The following is a 27,255-nucleotide window of genomic DNA, read 5'->3' as shown; positions in this document are numbered from 1 at the left end:
GCCACTGCTAGAAACTGATTTTTTCAGACACATACTTTGCACAATGTTACACGTTCCAGCATGAGAGAGATTATTTGCTCTCAAAACATATGTGCCCAGACCAAGCTAAATCCTTGAGAGACCCTCTTTCCTGGGGTAGGGATTGATGTTTTTCTTAGCCAGCACCCCAGTTGGAAGGAGATGGCTGTAACCTGGAGAGACCTCACCCACCACAGGGGGCTACCAGCTCTATAATCTCCTGCCCATGGGGGTTAAAAAACATAAACAAAAAATGCCGGCAAAAAATTCGCTGGTTTGCTTCCTCAGCTCATTTGTGCTCCTTGAAGGAAATCAAAGAAGGCATTTAATGATCCTTCTGGGCACAACATGATTTGTATCTTCATCCTTCCAGGGCAGGCTCACAGCGCAAAAACCCCTGGGGTGGAGGGGAAATCTGTTTGAAAGCTGCTCGCCGAGCGAGATGCTGTCAGATGTTGAAGGGAGGAAGAATGAGTGCGTGTTATGGAAGTTGGCAGGTGACGGAGCTAATTACGGGCTCGGAGGCAATTTAGGGTGACAGGAAGTGACTTGAATTGTAACCAGAGGTTAAAAGAGTTTAAAAGGAGGCAGAGCCTGTGCTGCTGTGCTTGGACGGGTGAACACCATTCCCTGTCAGCCCGCTGAGCAGCCGGAGGTCAGGGAAGCACCTTTCACACTCGGTACAGAGTAATTTCAGAGCAAAACACAAGCTGCTGCAAAATGGTGTTAATTGGATGTGGAAAGCCTTGCGGAGCCTTCCCCCACCCCTTCTTCAAATCTGTCAGGTTTTTTTAATAACAATTGATGGTTGCCTAAAATCACAAAACATGTTTTCATTAATATTCATGAAAAAATGGACTGTTTTTTATCTACACCTACATCAATGTGTGGTAAAATGTATCCAAAGCCCAGCTTTTATCTTTAATCACACTGAAAATGATCGCCTCTGATTTTTGTGGGGAAAAAAGTAGTCCTGTTTTCAAAGGAGAAAAGCATGAAACGCTATAATTTCTGACCTAGAATTTTGGCAAAGCCAAATGTGAAATCAAAAGGAAGGCAAAAAAAAATAAGACTTTTAAGATTTTTAATTGAGTTCTGAATATTCCAGAAATTCCGATATGCATTTCTACAATAGCTCTTGCCTGAACACTCAGTATCAGCAACAGAACAAATAAAATTGTCAGGACACCTTAAAAAGGTTAAAAAAAAAAAAAAAGTCTTTCTGCCTAGACATTGCCCTTTATTTATGCTCTGGTAGCGTGCAGCAGCTTCCCCAGGGATCAGGCACAACTGCTGCACATGCCATGCAAACCCACAGACGCAGAGCCCGTGGCCCACAGACACTTCGCTGGGGATAGTCAGCTCATCTGTATTGATGCCATTTCTCCTGACAGGCAGATGTTTAACGCCTGGATCACTACAGAGAGGTCTGCAGAATGCTGCAGCCCAGCTCCACTGGCTCCCTGATCCACCCCTATTGCCAGGGAACAGATAAAACCACGCTATGGGCTCAGTCCAACCCCGTGTAAACTGACAGTGTGATCCAAATAAATCAGGGGAGGGGAGGGAAGCAGATGGGTTTGTTGCTTTGCCCCAGTAGATCACTTGCCAAGTGAGAAGAGGGTCATTTGTCTTGGAGGTTCTGCTGTCTCCTTCTGTAAGAGCTCATAGAATTAGACAACACCCCGTATTTCCAAAATACCCTACAGCCATTACCTAATAAATCCTTATCAGCAAATGGGTGAGGCAGTGACATCAAACCACAAAGGCAGGTAAATCATCTCTGCACCCCCCACACCTGCTGACCCTGACAGGGGAACACATGGGAGGAGGGACCCTCCCTCTTTCTAGCCCAGCCAGGCTGGAGAAACTCTAATGTGGCCCAAATACCTCTGTCTTGATAACCTTGCAAAACCCTGAATCCTTACACACTGAGTAGAGAGCAGGAGGTATCTGTCCTGTGTTCCCTGAATAGGGTCATTGCATCACACATTTAATAAGAAGGACTTGGCAACATAGATGATGTTGCTAGATGTGCACTGAGACAAGTGTCTTTGCAGAGTAGAGACTAACAGAATAAGTGGTATAATTTATTTAGTCACTTGATGCAACATGGTTCCTGGGACTCCCTACAAAGCAAAGCCTCCTCCTGCGAAAAACCTGTTTTAGTGCAGCCAATTTATCACAGAAGGCTTTATCTCTTTAAAATGGGGGTTCCCTTCCTCTTAATCAAGTTCCTTCAGGTGAACTTGAAATGGAAAAAATTAAGTTTAACCCTTTGGTAGTGGAGAGATAAGGATGACTTTCACTCTGGGTGCTTTTGTGGCTTCACCCAGGAAAGCTACATTTTGCTCAGAGTTCTCCCCAAACAGAGCATCTGCTTTCACTTCCTTTTCCTTTTCCTTTTTTTATTTTCAATTGATTCTTCTTTTTCTTGTTTTAGGTTCAGAGGCAGTGGAAAGGTGCTTCAGTGCTCTTTGTTTCCTATGCATTCTGCTCTCTCTTGGTGTCTCCCTTTGTGCCCTCAATTTCCTGCTGCTCAGAACACTGTGTCTGATGAGGGTTTAAAATGCTGCTAGCAAAAACAAATTTAAAAAAACACTCATTTCATCTTGGAGTATTTAAACAAGTCTAAATTTAGAGCGAAGCTGTGGAAAAAAAATAAAAGGAAAGAAGGCAAAGTAACCAGCCGAAGGCATTAATTAACATGACACCTATGTGGCTGCTTCTATAAACTACAGGGAGAGCACGTGGCTTGCAGATGAATGGGTCTGCAGACAGATTTTTACTGAGCACACGGGTGGAATGTGGGGTCTAGAAGGACACAGATGGTCCAAGTCATCCTGCTGATGCCTCGTGATGCTCTGCAGGCCAGACATTCATGAATTATTTACTACCTCTGAGGCAACCTGAAATGAGTCAGTGGTGTAATACTTGCCTACATGCCAGCCAGGGTACCTGTAATAACCCCCTGTATTACACTAGGGGTGACTCTGTACTGCCCTACAGAGATTCTAGTGAGTTATCAGGTATGCAGGTATTAGGTGCATTCCCATGGTAAATAGGTTTTTGTGTGCCTTCTCTATGCAGTCATATTAGGGTCTCTTTATGACCACTGGCACTCATCAGCCCAGTCTCCAGTGGCAGAGAACCCTCCCATGCAGAGCTGCAAACTGTATCAAGCATTCCCCTGCACATGGAAGGTGTTAATAGCAGCTAATTTAACCCAAAACACACCTGGGAGGGAGGGAGGTATTTTCCCACCGGGGTTGCAGTGAGGAAGGGGCACTCAAAGAGGCTGTGCTCACCCAGCACCACCCAGTGATGAAGATCTGCCAGGTCTCACCATTCCAAATGTCCCAGATCTCAGGTGCTGCCAATCACATGGCCAACAGAGTCCTCGGCAGACAGCATCTCCCTGCCTCATTGCAGCTTCTCAGAGGCCAGCTGGGGTTGTACAGGCCCTGATGTGACCAAATAGGGTGGGAGGGCAGCGCTCAGCTGCAGGGACACCTCCCCAGCCTGCATCCTGCCTGCAGCACCAGCACTGGTGCAGAAGCACCTCCTTCCCCATCCCCACTCAGTGATCAAATCCACACCTCTGCAAACTCAGCTTGCTAGTGCTGACTCTCCACAGCTCTGAAACCTGATCAGAAGAGGTTTGCATGCCCAGCCAGTAAAACCATGACTAAAAGTGCTTTTCCATCACTGCTTCTGGCAAGGGCCCCCTCCTCCTGGCAGCTGCTGAGACGGGGAGTTTGGATTCTCTGGTATTGGCAAAACACTACACATCTGCTTTCCAAGCCACACAAGAGGAACAGTTAAACCTACTCAGACAAGCCAGAGACATTGTCCTCATATCTCCTCAACAGGACACAAGCTCAAACACTAGTGACAGAGCAGTTTCCTATACAGAATATTTGACGAGGACAGAAAGGAGCTTTTGTACCCAGATACTCATCTAAGGAGTTGTGTCAAGAGATAACGAGAGGCACAAGATTATGATCTCAGATAAATGCATCTGCTGTGAACAAGACCGCATAGTCTATTCCCATCATGCCTTGTTTTAAGTTATTCAAAATCAAAGCAAATTATTCTTATTAAGTGATTATCTCCCAGATGTTTTAAGTTCAGGATCATGATGGAGCAAAGACTTGCCTTGAGGTGTGCAGTGATGGCAGGCACACAGCAGGAGTGCAGTGTCTCCAGAAGGGAAAATCAAATCAGTGCTGATCTCTTGCAACCTCTTCCCCAGTCCTGATATCTGTGGTGCAAAAAGGACCCTGATGTTTGCTCTGTGTGAGCCCTGAGACACTGCTCCAGAGCGCCCAGAAAATAGGAGGGACAACCCTGCCTCACTGCATGGGCCATCTGGGAGAGCAGTACTATGGATGCCATGGGGAAGAGGTGTCTCTGTTGGCCAGTATCAGCCCAATAAACCTCCTGGCAACAAAAGTAGTAACTTCACTATGAGCTTGGTGTCTGAGGAGCTGAGACACTGTCCCATCTGCTCTTCATCTCCATGAAGCTGCATGATCTTCTCTTTGCTGTGTTCGAGGTTGTTGCCATATCCCCTGTTCCAGATGTCTTTCTAACAAAGAGACACTTGGCTGCTACAAAATGTGGCTTATTGACCACTAGTGCATGGAGAGAGGTTGCCTCAAGAGGTTGTGCCATGCCAGGCATCTTTCTTATCAGCCCTCTCAGAGGTATTTAAAAGAGGTGTCGATGTGGTGCTTAGGGATGTGATTTAGTGGTTAACTTGGCAGTGTAAGTTAATGGTTGGACTGTATGATCTTGAAGGTCTTTTCCAACCTTAATTATACTATGATTCTACTCTATGATTCCATGACACACAGTGTAGATTCCCTTTTCTTCATTTTGCCCTGTTTTCCTTGTATTTATCCCACTGTAAGACTACACTTCTTAACCAGTGTTCTGATGTTATTTGTTCTTTTGCTAGTCTTAACATTTGCCAGTATCTTCTCATAACATGATAATCCAAACTGAACTCGGGTTCTAGTCAAACCAGAAATAAGTAGAGCTGGTAAATTTTCCTTGTGCCTGTGAACACAGCACAAAATCACACTGGCATTTCTTTTCATTTCCTCGTGGTTTTGCAAATGTAGCTCTAAATTGCTGTACTTGCTCATCTCATATCTCTTGCAGCCTTAAATTCCCACTCCTTGTTATGTATTTGCTTTCATTCTTTCTCACAGGATTAATTTTCTTTTTCCCCAGTCAGATCCTGCCATTGTTTATCTCCTTCCCGTGCTCCAACTGTGCTTACACACTGTGGTGGCTGAGCTCTGCAGAAGTAACTGGATGCACACTAATCCCATTAAGGGCCCTCCAGGCACCTGGGGTTTTCAGTTTTCAGTGCTATTTTCATTTAATCTTCAAATCTTACTTCTTTGCAATTTTAGATCATTAAGGGGTTAAGTGAGATATATCCAGTAAATGAGATAAATCCAAATAAAGGGATTTAGATCTCCCAGTTCAGCGTGTTCCTGTATCTCACTGCCTTTTCTATCAATGTTCCAGGGGTTTCCAAACACACCCAGACAAGGGCTTTTGCCAGAACCCATCTGGATTAAACTGGGTCCCAGCTGCAAATAGCACACAGTGGCTGAGAGAGTCAGTGAAAAGATCCTGCAAAAATCACTCACAATAACTATTTATATGGCTCCCTGAAAAGTGGAAAGAAAATGCAATCTAAAATGTTGATGCTCCTGCTTTCAGATCTCATTTTAGATTTTTTTTTTTCAGAACGCGAATTTTTATCATCTCTTCCCTGAAGTATCCAGACAGGGAAGCCTGCCAGCCCGGATGCTACCCCTCATTTGTAATCCTGGTAAACACAGACAAATGGAACCTTGATTGTCAGTGTTCCTAGTTCCTCTAAGAGCAATCTTCTCCTCTTTTCAGGCTGCAGAGGAAGAATAAGGCAGCAGAAGCCCAGCCCTGTGGCCCCCAGCATGAGGCTGAACTCAGGGGAAGGGTAATCAGCTCCCTCTGTTCCCATAGGGGCACATTGTCTGCAATTTCTGGGAGGAAATAAATTTCTCTGTACTGCTCTTGCCTACAGATTCCCCCTGGGACCATGCAGGTCTGTATGTACTCCTTTTTGGGGCAAGGGCCCTCATAGAACATTTTGGCAATTTGAGAAATTCATTACTAAGACCCAAATCTGGTCTTCCTAAGCTGACTGTGGCAATTGCCGTGCACTCGTAGTATGCTGAAGGCACTGTCTCTAGAGTGTTCATGTGCGTAGAAATTGATTTTTTTGTAGATTTTAAGGTCAGCAACAACCATTTAAACCTTCCCATGTAACCCTTTGCACAGACTTAAGAACATTATCTGGAAATTTCTGCCCTTCAGGCCCACAGCTTCTGCCTGAAGAAGATCGTAACTTTCAATAAGACCCTCAGTCTGGAGTAAAGACTGTAATAAATGATGAAACCATCCTATCCTGAGATGAATTATTCCTGTAATTACTTAAGTGCTCACCACAGACTTTCAGCCTCTTTGTCATACAATTTAACCTCTATTTCACGTCTCATGGTTTTATTCCCTTCTCTGTATTTCCTCTGTCACTTCTATTATCCCATTTAAAGTGCACCTGTGCTGGTTTTAGCTGGGATATAGAGTTAATTTTCCTTATAATAGCTGTTATGGGGCTGAGTTTTGGATTTGTGCTGGAAACAGTGTTGATAACACAGGGATGTTTTGGTTACCACCGAGTCAAGGTCTTTTCTGCATCTCACACCACCCCACCAGCGAGTGGGCTGGGGATGCACAAGATGCTGGTGGGGATGGGACACAGCCGGGATCACAGACCCCAACTGACCAGAGGGACATGCCACACTGTCTGGCACCTTGCTGAGCATATTGAGCTGGGGGAAGAAGCAGGAAGGGGGAGACTTTCAGAGTGATGGCATTTGTCTTCCCAAACCGATGTTACACATGATGGAGCCCTGCTGTCCTGGAGGTGGCTGAACACCTGCCTGCCCAATGACTTCCCATTTTTTCTGCTTTGTTTGTGTGTGCAGGTTTTGCTTTACTTATTAAACTGTCTTTATCTCAACCCACGAGTTTTCTCTCTCACCTTCTGATTCTCTTCCCCATCCCACTGGGGTGGTGTGAACAAGCAGCTGTGTGAGGCTTAATTGCCAGCTGGGGTTAAATCAGAAGAGGCACCAGTGCTGCACTCGATAGCACATCTATAGGACGTGCCTTAATTTGATTTCAGTGCTTTGTCAGTCAGCTCCGCCCTCCACATCCTCATGAGAAACCTAACAATATAGCATGGTTTTGCATTTTATATTAAATAAGCCATTTGTAAAGGTGCAAAAGATGATTGGAAGATACTCTTAAAAAATGGCTTAATTCATAGCAATAGAGTAAAGCAGCTCAACAGGTTGCTGTGGTAATTTATAATCTTTCTGCTGCCATATCTGTAGTTATTTATAATTTATACTTCTTGTGATGATAATGAGCTTTGATAGTGTGTCCCTCATCCGAGCATGCAGTTTGCTACTTCCTGCTATTCATCAAATTCGGCCATTTGGCTCCTTTGATTCATTGGTCTCCAGACACAGATGAGGGGATGGCAATCTCAATTGAATGTTGCCCAAACGGAAAGGTCTGACTATTAATAAATAATCATTCACATTAGGAGGTGATCAGTTAAAACTGGCAGAGTCCTTTCTTTCATGCCGCTTTTGCTTTCCACTGCTCACTTTCCCTCCTCTCCCCTTACCAGTGTGAGATTCCCACTCCTGGCTTGGAGGGCAATTTCCCTAGCAATTGCCTTGGACCTGCAGGATGCTGCCAAAGTACCAGCTCTGCCTGGCCTCATCTGTCCTGTGCAAACCTCAGCACCAAGCAACGGCTGGCATGAACCTGCTGGTACCTGCAGGACCCCACCATTGCCCCCACACTCCCAGTGCCAATCCCAGGCACCCACTGGGGAGGAGGCAGTGCTGGGCCAACCTGCCGGAGGGACCTGTCAGCATCCTGCAGTGTCAGAGATCAAAGCTCAGGCAGAGGTGTTCGAGGATGCGGATGAGACCCCTTTAAAGTAGGCATGGCCTGACCTCCGGCTGGAGAAGCCAAGACCCGTCTTCAGGAATCAGAGTAATCCCGGGTGATTTTATCCCACTCCACTTCCCTAAATCTGTGGCTGCTGCTGCTTGGTGAGGGGATTAAGGGGCTGGCAGGGGATTACGCAGCCACTGCGGTTCCCGGCGCAGAGCTCCCTCCTGGCGCGGCTGCACCTCGGGGCACGGAGACGCACCGCACCTGTGGGTGCCCATCCTCGAGAGGTGCCGGCAGGTTTTTGGCTGCCTGCCCTGCGCTGGAGACCCCCGACGGCGCCTGGCAGCAGGAGCGACGTTCCCGGGGCAGAGGCAGCCGGGGTCGCCCCGGGGCTCGGCCCCGCAGCAGCAGGGCCCCCAGCCCGGCAGGATGGCGGGGGCCGCCCGGGAGCCCCCCCAGGGCAGCAGCAAGGGCGGGGAGCCCCCGCACCCCGCCGGCCGGTCCCTTTGCTGATGGTTGGTGCGCGGAGGATGGGGCCCTGGGCCGTCCCGTGGATGATGCTCTGCCTCTTCTGCTTCCTGCCCCCTGCCAGGGCCCAGACGAAGATCCCGCTGGAGACGTAAGTGTTCCTCTCTCTCTGGCGTGGGGTTTTCCTGGCGTGGAGCGGGCAATACCGTGGGAGTGTCTCCCTGGCAGTGGCAGGCTCCGTGGGTGCGGGCTCCTCCGGAGGGGCACGGTGCTGCAAGGGGTGGCGTTTCCTTACGAGGGTAGGGATGGCTCATGGTGGAGGATGCAGACACGGGAGCCACAAATTCAGTTCCCCAGGTCTAGCGTAGGATGCAATACCTCTTTTTCCCCATTCATCAAGCATAGCAATGATACTCATCTGCTTTAGTTAAGCACTTTGACATCTATTAATGCTCTGCTTAATGCACTAGGCGGCAGAAGGCAAAACCAGTTCGTAAAACCCCGCTGCTGCTGCAACTGGTGGAGATCCAACCATGGAGGCACACACAAGCGGCGCCAGTTCCGCAGCTCCCTGGTTGAGCAGAGCAGTTTCAGTAGACACTGATTGTTTTCAGCATGGCAGGAACGCCCAAGGGACGCACAGCAGTGGCCAGGATCTGGCTGTAGGAGGATACACACAGGGTGTTTGAGCAAAGACACATCGCTTCGTCACACATGAGATTCAGATCGTGCAGGGCAAGGCTTGCAACTCTGAAGCTCTGATTCCTTGCACTGATCTGGAACACTGATGGCTTAAAAGGGCCCTCATGCACACGTTTACTCACGTGTGTGGATGTCAGGGGATGTTAGTCAGAGGAGGCTTAATAGAGGAAAGAGGCCGTGGCACTTCTTCCTGCTCCTCCTTACTACAAAGGGTGTAGTACCCCTTCCCAGAGGTCTGGAGCAAAGGACTGAAAAGCTGAGCTTGCAATATAAAGCATACACAGCCATGTTTTGTGCACACACTGCATTTGGGTCCAAGTGCTAGTGCACGTGCAGGGAACCTTGATGCCCCTTTTTGGATGTGGGTTTGCAGGGCACCCATACCTGCGCGTGTGTTGGTGTGACGAGCGGCTCCTCTGGCATGGTCGCTCCCTGCCAGCCATGCAGCCCGCCCTGGCAGCCCCCCAGGAGCCTAACAGCTCTCAGCAACCCCAGTTTATGAAAACTTCACCTTGTTAAGCTGATTTAGACGAGTTAAATCCTTTAAGGATTAAAAATGTCAGCACTGCGATTGGTAAAAGTTGTTGTGGGGCAGCTTCTTGGGTGCTATGGTAGTTTCATCAGTGCAGGACAGTGGGCTGGTCTGGAAAGGAGACAACACTGCCATCCAGTTTCAGAAGGAGATATGTCCAATAAATCAACAAGTCAGCTCAAGCCCTTTCCTGAGTTTAGGGAAATGTTTTACATTCAACAACTGCCAATAAAACTCTTAGAGATGTGCCCACCAATACAGCCCATGGAATTACCAAGAGCTGAGCTGATGTCCAAGAGGGTCTCAGGAAACTTTGCTACCAATTTTATACTTGGCTGCACTATCAAGCCCTTCCTCAGCAAAGTGGTTCTGATTTGGGTTTCACAAAAAGGACACAGTGACTACCCAGAATAAAATCCAACTTCTGGTAACTGCAAACTATGCAAATTGACTTTCCATGCCCAGGGTAAATATTTCATGGAAATACCTTTTGTGTGGCATTAAGAAGCCAGCCAGTCTGTTCCGCTGTTTTTGCCACTGAATGCAAGTGCAGGGATTACACGCAGGCAATCTCTGACCAAATCCTTTTCTGATGTGTTTAGTTATAATGTGATAGCCCTTTACTACTGAGAAAAAGATTTACGTCACTTTGCACAGTTTGGAACTTAATTCATGTACAAGAATGAAGAATAAACAATAGAAAAAGAGCTTTTCTCCCCCGGTACTAAAACCAGACCAACAGCTGAATTAATCCCTGGTGTTTCACATCCACTTATGAATTTAACTAAAACACAGAAGTCACCCTTTTCAAACAAAATTTCAGTAGAGAAACACATTGGATAGGGGTCCAAAGGGAGTAAATCAGCAGAAAATGGACCTGCTCCATAGGTTACACAGGGACATTTTGGGGACAAAAAAACAGAGTCTTTTAAACACCAGCTGGGTTCCATCACAGTTAAGTGACACAAGGCTGAGTCGGCCTGTGCTGCTCCCCAAGTCGTGTCTGGCTTTGCTGCATGGCACTTGGCTCGCCGCCGATTCATTCCCATCTTTGCAAAGCTCACTCAGCTCTAACTCCAGCAGTGCAAAAATCTGCTCAGTTACTAGCAATGCTTCTGGGGTGCATTGCAAGTTCAGCACAGAAACCGCCTCTTCTCTCCTCCTGGACACAGCTCTGCTTGCCAGGTGGCCAAGGCATGGGCAGGAGTGCTTGCAGCTGTGAGGATTTGGGGCTTGCTTCTTCTTTAGCTGATGGAAAAATTGAGAAATGCTGCTGGGAGAGGTAAAGATCTACCTGGTTTGGCCTCTTTAAGCTGCCCCTATTGCCTTTATACATCTGCTCTTGGGTTGATGGAACCAGCAGCCTTGGACAAAATTTCTCTACAACTCGATGAATTTTAGACTGACCTTTTCTCTCAGTTGTTTATGAAAAAATTAAGGAAACCTGTTTAAGTTCAGCAGGTTGCCCTTAATTCCCCAGTACTCTAAGGATGCTCACTTCCCTGGCAAATAATTGTCTTTTAAATATGTAAATGCCAGTGTATTTCTGCCTCTTCACTTTCCTCCTTTTCGACTTCCATGAAATGCCACCAGATATTTTTAATTACCCCATCTTCAGACCTGTAACACAGGGATTCTGGACCTTTGTGCCTTTAATTCCTCTGTGCCCCTTAACTTTCCAACAAACCCTCCAGTGCTGCCAGTCTCTGGCCCTCTCTTTGGTCCCCCTGCCTTTGCACCTCCAATTTCTGCTTCAAGATCAGCAGAAATATCAGCCCCTGAGCCAGAGTAGTGGCTCAGAAGTGTCTGGGAGAGCCCTTCCAGGGTAAGGGTCCACTCGACACGTAGAACACCCATGCAGAAATCCCAAAATTATACAAACCTCAACCTTTTTATTTGAGTTATGCCATTACTGGAAGCTTCAAGAACTTTCAAGATGCTGAACTACACCCACTAATCAGAAATTAACACCACAGACACTTCCACCCTGCTGGGTTGAAAAATGATGAGGGCTGGAAGGAGTAGGGGCACACACGTGGCCACAGACATGACACTGAACAGAAAGACCAGGGTCAAGTGCACCATTTTTGTAAGGCAAATGGGGTAAAAATAAACATCCCTGCTAAAATTACTATCCCAGGCTTCACGTTTATGTTCTCTCTTTCTGCAGTAAAAGGTGAGGAAACTGGAGAATATCAGTTAATATCAGCATAAAACATCTCATACATAAAAGTTATAAAGCCAGCAGCAGCAGATGGGCATCAAGTTAGCTGTTGATCCAGAGATCCTCATATCTAAGGGAACGTGTTAGTCACTACTACAACAAACAAGAAAGCATCCCATGGGATCCCTCTTTCTGGTTTCCTCTTTTATTCTAGGCTTGCTAAAATAACTCTGATATGGCCCAATAAATCCTGGTCTCCTAGAAAATACTTTTATTCTTTTTTCTCTAAGGATGACATGATGAGATAAAAGCTCTGGCTCTCAAAATAAGATGCAGAGCACAATGCAAAAAAACCCCAAATTACTTCAGCTGGTGCTAGTTCACTCTCAGTGGTTAAATATGAATGCCTCATTGCCAATTAAGGAGTGATTTAAAAAGGCACCCACTCCCTCATACTGTTTTTATAGGCAGTGGAGAGAGGTGCAGATCAGAGCTGAAGTCCTGTGTCTGTTCCAAATCATTGCCTGTAGCTGCCTCGTCCCTGTTTGTAAGAGGGGAGTCTAAACAGGCTTTCCTAGGCTAAAACTAGCAGTTGTGATTATTCTACCATTGCTACGCTGGCTTCACTCCAGAGCCCATCTCTGTGTTGGTATATTATTTGTGGTGCAATGCACTGGGGAATCAGACCCCGAGGTTAAAGTCTGCTTGGGACTCAAAGAAATCTACTGGAAGCCATAGGTAAGACTGTGCACACCATAAATAAGTAGCGTATTCGGGTAAGTGGAGAAGGCCACTTACTGCATTAGAGACATCTCTCTGAAGTGAATCCTTGTTGAAGGAACTGCATGTAGGTGGAACTGCCTAATGTGGATCATGTAACAGATTTCTGATGAAGTGCTCTGTCAATTATGAGAGCCATCTATTTTGATTTGGATGGCTCGGCGTTCAGGCATCCGTATGTTCTCCATGTGGTATTGCTATCGTCAATTATTTATAGGATGGCACGAATGTGAGTAGTGCTTCACAATGATGAGGTGCATAATCTACTGTGGCATTATCAAGCAGTAGTATCTCCACTGAGAACAGTGAATTCATCTGCCTTATTAGTTTCTGGCCTGCATCGCTGCAGGAACTGAATCCAAGGGGTGAATCTTGACAACTTCTTCCAAGTCTGACACTTCTTTCTCTTCAGCAGTCCTGACACTAGGTGTCTGGCCCATCACCCCAGGCCCTGTCAGTGAAGACAAATAGGTGTCTGCAGAGAGCTATTTATTTCACTTTGCTGGCAATAGAAGGAAAACAGATGATACCTCAGATGAAAATTGTACCTCTAAAGTTAGGTGAGAAAATTTCAACTCCAAACATAATGACCAAGACCAGCAGAACTTAATGTTTCCCCTTGCTGACAAATGTCCTGGGCAGAATGTCCAAGAGCAGTGCTTGTCTCCTGCCTTACTGCTTGTCTGGGTAGCAGTCTGGGGAAAAAACATTGTCATTGTTGTTATAGTAGCTTAGAGAAATAGAGCAGGGTTTAATACTTGGAAAGATGGAGTTTTCTCTGTCTGAAAAAGTGAGCAGTTGTGCAGACTTTGATTTATTAACATTGACTTTCCTTTTCTTTTTGTCTTTTTAGGGTGAAGTCCTGGGCAGATGCCTTTGGTGGGGAGCTGTACTCCATCGTGACTAAGTATTCAGGCTCTCTCCTGTTGCAGAAGGTAGGCAAAATGTGTGAGGGTTCCCTTTGCTTCACATTATCTCTCTGTGTAGCCCTCTAAGGTTTCCCCCTGGCGTGGAAGAAAGAAAAAGGCCCAGGTCTCCAGCTATCTTTCAAATCTATCCATGAGCACAGAGTGATGCTCTGTGCCCATTCTCCATGTACTGGAGAGGGGAAATCTGTTTAATGCCTTTCCTGTTTCGTTAGCCATTGCCAAACACCACCTCAATTGTCCCATTTTTTACTAATACTTCCTAACAGTTTCTATTTTTCTCCCCATGTTTCCCCTCTAATGATTATTTCATGCCCTCACGTACTGTGTCTTCGCTTCTCCTTTCCCAAGTCTAAATCAGTCCCTCTGCTACTCATCACTCACCTGCTTGTTGTCACCCCATCATCCCCTCCTGCAGCTCTTCAGCTGGCACTGATTTCTTACTGCTTCCTCATCAGTATTCATCCAGTTGTTCATCAATCCTTTGAATTTTGCCCTTGAAACTCTGCTTTGGACAGGGTCCCTGAGGCAGGTGCCCTGGGAAGCCATGATCTTCCAGAGGCACCGACCTCTGCTTGGCTTCATCACCAAACAGGCTCTGTTACACTAAAATCTCTACCAGCATTAAAGGGTGTAGCTCCAGGGGCTTTAAACAAATAATCCCAGTTGCAGCTCTAGAGAAGTTTCCTTAAGTCAGTGGTGAATGGCTGCTCCTCTTTCAGACTTGGTGATCTCCACCCTCTGTGCTGCTCTGGGGGACTGGAGGTGGCCTCAGGAATGCAGTCACTTCTCTACTTCATGTGTCACTTCTCTATTTCAGTTCTTTTTCTTTTTCTATGATTCTTCTCTTCAAGACAAGTAATGAGTTGCCTCTCAGGCCTCCTAGGTGTCTGATTTCTGCCCCTATGTTAGTAATAGCACCCATATTCCAATGCAAAAAAAGGGATGTGTATATGGGTTTCCTTTCCTTGCTACTGAGCCCTGTTTCCCTGTCCCCTGAGTGCTGCTTTTTGTCTTGAGTAAGGGAGCATGTCCTGCAGCATCAACTTTGCCAGGCTTTGGCCAAGAAAGGCTTTCAGCATCCATCACAAAGGTCTGTGGTGATCATCAGTTCTTCTTGGGAGGAAAGGGTCACAAGGCAATTGAAAGCTATCAGCACTGATATAGGTACTTCATGCACTAACCATGAGGCAGCTGCAATAGGGTATTGATAAAGGTAAAAGTTTGCCTTTTAGCAGTTTTGATGATGCTTTCACGTTTCCTATCGACCCATGGGGTCCCAAGGCAATAGTTGCCAGAGGCAAAGTGACATGCTAAGGCATCTCTGGTGGGTACTGGAGCTTCAGTGGGAAGGAGATACAGGCTGGGGTTATTTGATAATCAGGTACCTGGCTGATGCTGTATAGGTGCAGGTCAACACAGGCAACTTGCACTGCTTCTGTGGCTATTTATACCAACACATTAAGGGAGCTCATGTTCCTTGAGGTCCAAAAGTCAGTGGGACTAAGAAGAACCAGAGTTAGCTTGATAATACAGCGTTGTGACAGATAGCAATGGAGGACAAGGATGGCAGATGTGACACTGTCAAGGCAGCTGTGCTGTGCTGGCATTTTGGATATATTGTACCAGATTGCCTTATCTACCTCTGCCCATGCTGTGGGTTTTATATCTTGGGATCTTGATCCCTTTGGGATAGAGGTTATGTGAGACCTGTAGATGCTAGTATAGTACCAGTAAAAATTAAATTCATAGTTATCTTGAACCAAAATTCACAACTCTTATCAGTGCTTGGTGTAATTCTCCAGAAGTGAAGAGAACTAATTTCTGATGAAAAAGAAGCCTGAATGTAACCCAATCCAATCTAGTACTCACGTCAGGAGGAACTAAGGCAGACCTATATTTTCCTGATGGTCTGACAGCCTTATAAAATAATAGCACTTGGCTGTTCCATACACACGGTTTTCATCTTGGAGAGGGGAAGGTGTTTGGTTTGCTTTTGCCTGGATACAGCACAGACTGATTGTGCTTTGTGCAGTACAGTGTTATCTGTGACTGAGAGGGAAAATGTCACTTCCAGCAGGGGGTACAGATAAGCTGGATCCAGCCTTGTTCTGTAAACACTCCAACAAAGTCATCTCCTAAATGCATGTTGTGTCCTTCCCTGCCCTAACTTCACTTAAGCAGTTTAAACAGCTCAGATTTACCTTTCAACCCTCAAGCCCCACTTCTTGAGCTCTTTAATTTCCCCTTATTTCCCTGTGGTAAGGAAATAGAGGAGAACCAGCCAGCACCCACTTCAGTCCTTCTCTCAGCCTCCATTTCTTTAGTAGAGCAGTAGGTCAGGCACCTTCTCACAAATCCTCATCTTAAAGCAGGGACCATTCTGGAGGGCTCCCTCTGCATTTCTGGCACCTTCTGTGTTTCAAGTGGATTTAGGCATGTCTTCTACTGTTAGGCAACATTTTCATGCAGAGTGGCAGACCCCAAATAACTTTATGTAGATCATCATATTGGCATAGATTGCGGACGAGTTATGCCTGGGCAGCCAAATACACCAAAGTCTGAAAATCAAACATGTGGATTTGCCTGCTCCCCCGGCACTTTTCTCTTCTTTGGGCTGCTGCCTCTTTTCCATGTGAAATATTTCTCTTTGTGCAGACCAGCAGAATGGTGGGGAGCACAGTGCAGAGGTCCAGGCAATTCTTTTCTCAGTGCTGGTCTAAGTCAATGGGCATTTTGCCTTTGACGAAACACAGACTGAGAGATAACAGCATGTTTTGTATTTTTCTTCATGTCTCCCTTGTGCCTAATAGTCTTGAAGTAACTGGCTTATTGTTGCTTTGAGAGTCATAATTTCTCAGTTACTGGATGCTTTGCATGTCAACCTTGTCTTTAACATTAAGCATAAACTTTCTTTTGTGGCTTTGAGTTTGTTTGGTTTTCTTTGGGTTTTTTGTTTGCTTCCTCCAGAAGAACCTTAATATCATGTTGCAAACCCAAATGGTTGACTTCTCACCAGGATTTATCATTCCCAGAGACTTGGTGAACCAGTAGACATCCCTTGAATCCACAGGGACAGGCTTTTACCCTGGATCAGAACTCTTTAAGAAAGCCCTCAGATGGCTGGCAGTCCCAAGCAGGCAGGATATCAAATTAAATCTCACAGAGGCAGCAAAAGCCAAGTGGCTTTGGCTTGATGGCTGAAGCATTCATTGTCTTGTATTCTCTTGCCCATTATGCACACTTGAACCTGGCTCAGAGAGGATGGATCTGTATTAAATTGTTGGTTGTGGTCTGGGACAGCTGAGGGCAACAGAGCTGGAGTAAAGAAGCAATGTGAAAGGGTGAGTAGGGGAAGGGCAGTAGCGTCTCACAGAGCAAAGGAACAGAAGTTTGAACCTGTGGTTTATTAGGTGTTTGCCACAGCCTTGCTGCTGCAGTTGGCCAAGCAGTGACCACAGGCCCAGGACCACCAAGGGCAGCCATGCCAGGAGGTGACTCTGGGCTTCTCAGGGCTTGTCTTTAAGTGTCAGAAACACCATCAGCTTCAGCAGACCCAAAATTTAAATTTCCTTCTACTGCGTTAACAATGCACTACAGGTGTTTCTGAGAATTATCTCCTGCTCTCTTCTATAGGTGAGGTGCTGAGTGCCTTGCCCAGTGGATAGAATTGAGAAAGGACAGCAGGGATTGACTCCAGCCCTGCAATTACTAGAAAGTGCAACAAAAAACTACATGGCAAAGAACAGACAAACTCAAGAAGTTCAGTGAAGACATTTTCCTGGGTGAAGATGAAAGGAATGTCTTTCACACTCTTAATATAGTTCCACTAGCAGTGAGTAATGGAGCACCATGTATTTCAATAGGCTAAATTTCGTGGAGGTGGGAACAAGAAAATATATTTGGTGACATATCTCTGTTCACAGATAAAACTTAGGATACTGAATTCTGGATATTCCACTTTTAAATTACCACCCCCAACACTGCAGAAGGCGAATCTTAATGAATTGCTCCTGCTGTTTTAAGGGAGTGCTAAGTACTAGCTGAATAAGAAAAGATTTTCTGTTAGATCTGAGCTAACTTTTTGGCCTCTTTTCAACATCAGATCCTTCCAGCCAGTTCTCCCAAGCCTGATTCCTGTTCTGTAAATTATAATGATCTGATTACCTGAACCCTAAATGCAGGTTGCACAGGATAATCTTGGCCAGCTACAAGCACCTGCTTTGACTTTCAGCCATGGTGTCTGGTAACAGTATTGAAATCACAAGCACTACTCCGTTGCCCACCATTAGAAACTCTTGGAGTCAATAGTCACTAATAGCAGGAGATTTTAGTGGCAGAAATACAGGCACAAAGTGGTTTGCTGGTTCGTTTGTAGGAAAAAAGCTCAAAGAGGATCTGAGCTCAAACTTGATGTATTCTTTCAGTGAACCAAAACTCGCAGAAAGTTTTTTGGGTTTTTTGGTTTGTTTGGTTGGTTTTTTTTTCTTCCCAGCTCTGGCTAGATCTTGGGCCTGAGGCACGTGTGGTATTAGCAGAGTGCTCGTGATTGCTTATGATTAATTTTACCCTATGAACATCTGCTTGTCAATGTGTGAAAAGCACATTAAAAAATAATTGAGAGGTAAAAAGACCTGGTCTTTAATTGAAGATGTGACCCGAGGCAACCGGTGGCAGGTCACTTTGTGAAGCGCGTGCTTGCCCGTGCTGATGTGGTCCCCCCCTTCGTCAGCTTTCCCAGGAGAGATTACCCTCCTCCCCCCGAGGAGGGCCTGATTAAAGCCTGGCCTGGCAGAGATCACTTCTCTCCCGACGAAACCATGACATGGAGCTAAATGGGACAGACACCAGCTGGGATGTGCTCCGGTCTCGTCAGCAGCCGGGGACCGCAGCCGGGGACCTCAGTCGGGGGGTTGTCGCTGCACATTCCTCTTCCTGCAGCGTGGTTACACCAACCTTCGTGCTCAACCCCACCTCCTCCTCCTCCCCCGCTGCCTGCCTGTCCCAGCTACCCAGCCGTAGCGGAGGGGATGCGCGGCCTGGCGTTTTTAATCCAGTAAAACCCTCGCCGTTAATCATGCCAGACACAGCGAGCAGCCTCCCTGCCATGCCTGCTGCAGGCTGGATGCTGCTGCTATTTCTGTCTGACCTCCTCAGCCTGCCCCATCCTCAAGGCGTTTCTTACTCTGCCTGTGCTCAGCTGCCCTCCCGGACCATCAAGGAGCTGCTCGAACAAAAGGAGCTCCACTCGCTCACCCTAAAGACATGCAAAGTCCTTTCTCTGCCACTTTCTTCTAATTCAAGAAAGTGTTACCAAAGCCTCTGCCATCTCCTTTCCCTTTTCACCACCTCATTTTTTTTCCCAGCACAAGAAGTCCAGCCCTGGCTGAGATTGCTGCTATGGTGCTAGCACAACATGAAGGGGGTTTGAGTACAGTGCAGAGAAAACTGATGATGAGGGACCAGGGAATTGCACTTGCTTGCCTCCGTGTTTCCACATTGCTGAGGAGATAAGGCTCTGTCTCTTCTGAGTAGGTTAATCATACTGTGTCCTTTGGCAGGTTTTTTTACTCTTTCCTTTTGGCTATCTCTGTTAGCTGTGGGATTTTTTGAAAAGCAGAAATGAAGGCCGTTGTATCCAGTCTTAAAAGGGCAGATTTAAGGAGGCAGATTAGTTACACAGTTTGGGAGTACTCTTGGGTTTTTTAATGCCTAGATTATATGAAACCTGGTCAGAAGAAACTAGTTATCTCTAAAGTTGTCAGATCCAGATCTTCCTCATTACAGCATCTCTCCCAGTGGAGGCAGTACTAAGTAGCCATGTTTCTAATTCCTAGTTTCTGGGAAATGCCTCTATGGTGCTCTTGGCCTAAAGCGTGCTCCTGGGTGCCTGATAATTAGCATCATAATTGTCTATATTAGCTTTCCTTGGCAGTCTCCCACCTAAGCACTGAGCAGACTCTTCTTGTTGGAGACCTGGCAAGTTACCTTACAGATATGATGACACTGTGGGAGGACAGCACATGCACTAGCATGACATCCCTCCCACTGCTGCCCCAGAGCACATATCACATAGGAGGAGATGTTAATGACAGTATACAGCTCTGTTCCCTTGCTCTTCCCTCTGCCTTAAGTAAACTTCAGGTATGTGACATGTCTAATGTTGCTATGGATGTAATCACAATCTGTGATTTAGGGTTTTTTTTTAAAAGTTGGCCTTCTGCTTCTCTCTCTCAAATTTGTAGGCACTAATAGCTTCAGGTACATTGCTGTTTTCAACAGCCACAAGCTCTCAATTGGATCAGTTGCTTTTACTTAGTCAAAATGCTTCAAGCTATGGCCAGTGATCTGCACACACCCAAATTATGGGGTGAAAAAAGAGGAAAGGCAAAGATGGGAGAAGGTGATAAATCAGAGCGGTTCCTCCAACACCTCTTCCTTCACCAAAGACAAAATCCAGTCAGCAATAATAGATTCACTGCGCTCCTTACAAGCCTCCTCCTCAACAGCATTTTCTTTTTTCCCTTGGGTAGAAGTACAAAGATGTGGAGCCAACTCTGAAGATCAAAGAGGTGGATGGCTTGGAGCTGGTGAAGAAGTTCTCGGAGCAGATGGAAAGCATGCTCCGCAGGAAGGTCGAAGCTGTCGAGGTAGGACCACTGGGGCTCTGGGAAGGGAGTCCTCTCCTTCAGTCAGCCCCAAAGCAGCAGGCACAGTCCTCCTGCCTGTTCCAGGAGTGTGTGGGCGCAGAGGTTGTGTGAGGACTTTGCCCAACCAAACTCCTGCTGGTGCGGCTGGCTGCTCACTCTGAGCTTTAAGCAGACACTGGTGGGAGGATGTGGGCGTTCAGACAAGGGAATGCTGGCTTCTCCCTCAGCCCAAAGTAGGAAATAAGATTAAAAAAAGTCTAAGAATAAATAAGAGGGAATGAACACTCTTTTAGGAGACAAGAGCTGTTTTAAGGGGGGGGGGGGAAAACCCCTCACAAGTGGAAATAAAGTTCATCCTTGCATAATGCACTCTGGCCACTGAAGACTAGTAGCTTGTTTCAGCTGTGTGTGTGGCTCAAGGGAAATTTCTTCACCCCCTGAACATGAGCTGCAGGGAAGGTGCTTGGATTTCTAGCTGTGTACATGGGGAAGTGTGGAGGAGGTGGCAAGAGGTCTTTAGCTGTTGCTGTGTGGGAGATCAGAGCAGGTAATCGTTATGGCCCCTCTTACTTCCTGCATCTAAGGATTTATCATATTCCTGTGTATTTACCTTCTATGAAAAGCATATTTCTGTAGTCACAGAGCCTTGACTGTTTAAGGCGTCTAATGTGGAAAAGTCATCCAGAAACACATCATTTGAGTCTCAAAGTGAAATGTGGGCATATTTAAACCCAGAGCTTTGGCCCATAACATTAAATTCTTAGCCAGACTTTTCCAGTGTTTGGATTGCCTTATCCTTTGTGAAGGAGCAAAACGTAGTTTTGCTGAGACTGTTGCTGATTGTGCAACTCTGAAAACATGTACATGTTTAGTTGGATTCCTTCCCAGTCTGTACCAATTGAGAATTAGTGCCCTGAAGCATCATACTGGAGAACACTGGCTGATTTTTACTGCCTTCCATAAATGGTAAGAGCTTATAAATGGCCACAGCATCACTGAGCCCTTTATGAAATCAAGTCATGGTCTTTGTCTCAGTAACAATACCAGACTGCGACTCCCACAAGGCCTTTTCCTTTGATGAGATACTGACATCAAGCTGGGTCTGAAAAGTCTTTCCCATGGCTTTTTGGAAGGGTTCACGGAAAATGAAATTAAATCTCTGTCTGTTGTTTCTCTAAATGGACCTGTTTCTGTTTGTATATGTCCTGTGATACCTAAAATTGCTCAGGGGTTTAGTGGGGACTCTGCAGTAAATAGGTGTGAATATACTTGGCAATAAATAGTTGCAAATATACCTTCCAAGCTGTAAAGTTGCAGCACAGAATGATAGGTCAGCAGAAAAGGAGGGAAAGAGGGAAGTTTATAGCTCCATGATCCTTTGTGGTGAAGGAGGCAGTTGTGCCTTTTCATTAACTGTGTGAATGGCTGATACAGCTGGAAGCTTCTGGAGGGCTTACCACAGCACCCACTCATCTTTCTTTCTGTGTGCTTGCATTAGAGGTTGGTGGAAGCAGCAGAAGATGCAGATCTGAACCATGAGTACAACTCCTCACTGGAGGTAAGTTTATCCTGGTCAGTGACAAAATATGACACACATCCTCAGAGAGACCAGTCAAAAGATAGGCCTAGCCAGGAACCCAGCCACCTCAGGTTCCTGGACAGGTTAGGAATCTCCTCGCCTTCAGGACACTCAGCTTGTCTAGAGACTACTGTGAGAGACTCCCCTGGCAGATCTCAAATCTAGTAACACCAAAGAGATTAGTTCTTTGGCTTTGGGAGGGGAAGGATTTGGGAAGACACTAGGTTGTGTGATACTATTGGCATAACTTTTACTGCAGACCAATGTTATCGTTATGTGGCGCGTTAGTGCACATTAGCTGGCACTTTGTGGGTTACTTGACTGGAAAATGAGCTAAAAATTGAGTGTGCATGAGGAATGAGGAGGATGCTGTTACAAATACCCACAGCAAACTGTTAATCCAAATGAACTGAGCTTCTCACCATCTTTCTCAACAGCTCCCACCATCTTTTCTCTACCAGACAGGCACCCACTTGTCAGGACTTCCGTTAGGTGAAAGTTTGGTGCTGTCCAAGCAATTTGGATAATTGGCTTTCTGTTAATAACTGTTAGTTGTGGCCAAGCCATGGGATTATTGCTGGTGAGGGGAACTGGAGGGAAAATTCTGTTCAAGGAAGTCCTCTGTCCATCATACAAGCACAGATACATGAGCAGAAGTGCAGGCTAACCCTGCAAGTAGATATCTCAGTGCAGGGAAAAGCTGAGAATGAAAACACTTGTTGAAATCAGGCTAGCTACTAATTTCATCTCTCCTACCTCTTTTTGTTTGTTTGTTTGGGTTTTTTGTTTGTTTGTTTCTAAGAATCACAGTAGTCATGGTAGTTGGGTCACCTGCATTCCCAGTATGGGTCATGGGGGAGTTGAGGTACATGATTTGGTATTTGCACCCTCTGAATACTAATGGTGCTTGAACATAAATCCTTAAATAACCTCTGGCTAAGATAAAATCAGCAAAAACATCTTAAAAGCAGGTTACCCAAGGACGAAGAATGTCCTAAATGTACTAAAGTGACTGTAGATAATAAATCCTCAGTGACCTTCACAGGGGAGAAACTGTGTTGTCTTTGAGCACCTTCTGCTTGATCCTTTGCTCTTGATGAGTGCCTGCCACTTGGAGTGACAGAATGAGGGGATAATCCTAGCTGGATGTACACCAGGAGTTAACCCTAGTAAATGACAGCTGTAGAGACAGGGCAAGTAAGGTCGGCACTGACATGCCTTGTATTAAACCTGGGAGCCAGACCCAGTGAGGCACTCCACCCCTCCAGCTAATCACTTAAATGCCTCTGAGGGACCACAGGAGTCTGCCACTGTGTCCCTTTGCTCTTCAGTGGCTCTTCTGCTCTGGGCTATGGCCATGCCTTCAGTCATTTCTTATTGACAATAAGAAGTTGGCCAGCAATCATCATTTTGGCAGCTTTACAATTTTCACTTGGTAGTAGCTTGTTTGTTGCTCATCTTGATCCTGTTTGAAGCCCCAATTCCCCATATATCCCTTCTTTATGTTTTAAAGGGTGTTTTTTTTTGGCCACACTGGTAATAGTCTGTCTTACTCTCTCTTCGTCTTTCTCTTTTCCATTGTCTTCATCAACAGTTTGATTACTACAACTCTCTCCTGATTAATGAGAAGGATGAAAATGACAATTATGTGGAGCTTGGAGATGAATTCATTTTGGAGCCAAATGAGCATTTCAATAACCTGCTGGTGAACACAACATACAGTGATATCCAGCTCCCCACCAATGTCTACAACAAAGGTAATGGCCTCTACTTTCTCACTACTAGTAGGTTGCTGTGGAAATTGTCAGTAATAATACTGGAAACAAGGATGGGAATAGAAAAAAACAACTTACAGAAAAGAAACCAGGGCTGGAAAGGTACTATCCCAAGGCACAGTCATGCCTGTGCTGTACTCTGTCACTGTGATAGGACTTAGGTATAATCTGCTCTTAGAAAACCTCTTATGATGGACAGTTCTCCATCTTAGGCAGGCAGTATATTCTCCTACAGTTCATTTACTCAAACAAAGGTGCTGTGAAAACTGATGTGACTTTATTGGCAATTGTTGCTCTATAGGAAGGGTTGGATCTATCAAGGTCTTTAGACGTCAAGGATCTCATTGATTTCAGCTGAGAACTGAGACTCCAAGTACCTTTTGTGTTAGGAGACATTAACACTTGACAAGGACACTCTTAATGCTCAGTGAGCATATTCAGAGGTGACTAGGCATGATTCACAATTGCTACTGGGACATGACTGTTCTGGGCTGTTTTCTGTTCTCAGCAAGCCTTTGGCACCTTGGCAGCTGCAGGAGCCCAGGGAGGCACCAAGGGCATGTTCACACTACTCCAGCTACATCCCAGAAATGGGTTCATCTCCAGGCTGGTGAGCACACAGCCACGTCTACAAGTTGCAACTGTCTTAAGTTTGCAGCTCATTTTGGCCAACATTCAAAGCTGCCTGTGCTGGCTCCTTCCTTGCCTCCCTGTCAGCTCTTCCCCTTGTGTATTTTTGACAAGAAAAAAAAGTGCCATTGCTTCTCTCATCGATGGAGCTCATTTAAAGTCTTCGGGGCCAGACGGGGCAGGCGCTGGTGACTGTGCTCACAACTGCTGTGTGAGAGACAATAGAGGGAGTTCTATTTCTCCCATGATGTTAAATTAGTTCCATCTGGTCCAACAGCCCTAGACACTAAAATCTTGCTCACAATAGAGCCACCAGCAGAGCTGGCTGTGGGTAGATACAGCAGAGCTGCACAGTGTAGGCTGCTGCACCTCAGAGAGGTGGTCAAAAGACCACTGGAAGAGACAGCAGAGAGGCACTGCCCAGCTGGCTGATTTCCTGCCTGCACAGCTTGGCACAAACTAACCAGCTCCTCTGGCTATGGCTAGAGGATAAGCAGGACATGGAGGGTTGCTTCCATGTCCAGGGAATCCTCCAAGGAACAGTGTTCAGCAGTACTCACTCCTTCTTTTGCAAACAGCACCAAGCCTGGCTCTCCACAGCTCTTCCAGCTCTCCATTCCTATGAGACTTACTTTGACCTCATCACTGGGGAGTCACAGTTCATTTTTTCCCTTATTTTGACCAAAACTGCCTTTAGTAAAGTAACCAAACAGGAAGTGGTAGGTCAAATTCCCAACCCTTTCAACATTAATACAATGACCAGTTTCTCATGATTCCCTGTTTCTACTGCTGCTGCTCTTTGGTCTCCTGAGACAATGAGTCAACACAGACACCAAATACACATGGCCTCTTAGGAGTTCTTGGAATCTGCAACCTCCTATTGATTCTGATGAGATGGGGATGAGGTAGGACAGCCCAGGCTTTGTGAGAGAAAGGGCAGGCAAAGAAGAAAAGAAAGAATTGCTGAGGAAAAGACGAAAGAGAGAAACTCTGTAAATCCTAGGATTCCTCTGTCTCAGGTAGTTACACCTAGTGTGAATTTAAACACAATTTGCAGAAAGGCTGTTAGTGGTGCATCAGGCAGTTGCTTTTCAACAGCCGCAGGTCCCCTCTCAGGTACCAGGTGTAGGGTGTGCCAGCTGTGCTTGGCACAGTGATGGTTGTCTGGGTCTCTCAGAGCATTCTTCCAACCAGATGTAATGCTCAAGGGCAGACAAGGCTGGAAAGAGAAATGGGATTAACAGAGTATGACCATGCTGAGATCACCTGCAGGGGCCAGTGGTGACCTGACCTCCAGGATTTATTTTGAATGATGCATCCAACTCCCTGCCCAATGCAAAAGCTTTGGATAAGGGTGCATTCCTCCTGGAGTTGCCTCTGTTCCCATCCCTCTCTTCCGTCAGGGGTGGTAGATGTCCTCCCTTCTTTCACACACTTTTTTCCCCATTTTTATTCTTCCCCCCCACAGACCCTGCCATCCTCAATGGAGTTTACATGTCAGAAGCCCTGAATCCTATTTTTGTGGACAACTTTGAAAGGGATCCCACGCTGACCTGGCAGTACTTCGGCAGCTCCACTGGATTCTTCAGGCTCTATCCAGGTGAAAGAGCAGATTGGTTTTTGTCTTTCTGTGCAACACAACAGTTTTGCAGGACAGGGTCTGTGCCATGGAAGAGTCCACTCTGGGAAGGCTGGGAGCATCGAAGGGCAGGGTGCAGTGAGCAAAATACTCCTTGCACGGGCTGCTTAAGCTGAAGGAACAGTGTCCAGCAGGCATAAACCCCTTTTTCCCATGTGAACCAGCCCCTCAGGTATGTTTCCCTTGCAACCCCAGAGGAGTCTGATGGCAGGGGTATGCCTTGGGCAGGCTGCTCTCCAAAAAGCTCACAGAACACTATGGCAGACTGCCCCCCTCCCCCATGGCAGGGCTCCCTGCCTCATGCTCCCCTGGGCTTTTTAGTAGTGGCCAAAGCCTCCCTCTGTCTCCGAGGACACACGTGGCAGATGCAGCTGGACGGCCTGACTTGTTATCCACTCACCAGCTGTGAGTGGCACATAAGGTCATGGCACGAGAGGGAGGTCCCATGCTCAGAGGAACCCACGAGATACTCTGCAGCTGTAGCTTGGCCTGGTGGCCGCTCCGTCAGATGGCTGCGTGCCCTTGTTCTGTGACCTGTCCCATGCTGGGGAAGGGGAAACAGGGATGACTGTGAACAGAGCCTTTAGCAGGGAATCTGGGACGCATCCCTGTCACCGCTGCTGCTTCTTTATGCTCTCAACCACCCTCGGGGAGAAAAATATGTTGTTGAGAACTACACCAAAGTGGCAAAAAGTTCAAAGTACATGCAATTGCTCCCCAGATTTGAACAGACTACGCCTAGGTACATTTTTTAACAAAAACTTTATAAACGGTCTACTGAGAACTGCCAAAGACCATGCAGCTCTGCTTGGGTTTCTGCAGAATGGGTGCTGCTGTTGCTGGCCAGACTTGTGTGCCACCACGGGATTGCTGGGTCTCGGCAGCGAAGAGCAGCAGTGCGGGTGCCTGGGGAGCGGGGAGCAGATGCCTGCCTGTGTGTGTTGATTGCTCCTTTTGCTGCTCTCTTCAGGGATAAAGTGGTTACCAGATGAGAATGGAGTCATCTCCTTTGACTGCAGAAACCGTGGCTGGTAAGTTTTGGAGAGATGTGGCCAAAGCACCACTCACTCGGTGAGTTGCTGAGCAACAGTTACTGTCCTGTGCTGCTTTTGTGAGAGATGGGGGGTACATAAACACAGGTAATAGCAGGTTAGGAAGCCCTATCACCTGCCAGCAACAGCTTTTCATACGGTATCTACAGGGAAATCACCAGTGTATCCTTCCTCTGTCCCATTCTCCTTATAATTTTGCAACTTGGTGGCAGGGACACTTAGACTCCGGAAATGTGGCATATTAACTCGATCTACTCAGCATGCCTAAAGAAGGCTTTAGCAATGGTCGCTCTTGGACGT

General features: G+C 46.4%; 1 protein-coding gene across 1 annotated transcript in view; it reads left to right on the top strand.

The window, feature by feature from the left end:
- Positions 1-8,588: 8,588 nt before the first annotated feature.
- Positions 8,589-27,255, top strand: part of CACNA2D4 (calcium voltage-gated channel auxiliary subunit alpha2delta 4) — a 127,701-nt gene continuing 109,034 nt past the window's right edge. The window contains exons 1-7 of the mRNA XM_027679615.1: positions 8,589-8,677; positions 13,558-13,639; positions 20,164-20,280; positions 21,779-21,838; positions 23,454-23,616; positions 25,733-25,864; positions 26,874-26,934. Coding sequence (XP_027535416.1) covers positions 8,589-8,677; positions 13,558-13,639; positions 20,164-20,280; positions 21,779-21,838; positions 23,454-23,616; positions 25,733-25,864; positions 26,874-26,934 — 704 coding nt within the window. The remainder of the gene's footprint in view (positions 8,678-13,557; positions 13,640-20,163; positions 20,281-21,778; positions 21,839-23,453; positions 23,617-25,732; positions 25,865-26,873; positions 26,935-27,255) is intronic.

This window comes from Neopelma chrysocephalum, unplaced genomic scaffold (assembly GCF_003984885.1).
Source record: "Neopelma chrysocephalum unplaced genomic scaffold, ASM398488v2 Primary Assembly neopelma1_59, whole genome shotgun sequence".
NCBI lineage: Eukaryota > Metazoa > Chordata > Aves > Passeriformes > Pipridae > Neopelma > Neopelma chrysocephalum.
This window is presented reverse-complemented; position numbering and strand designations above follow the sequence as displayed.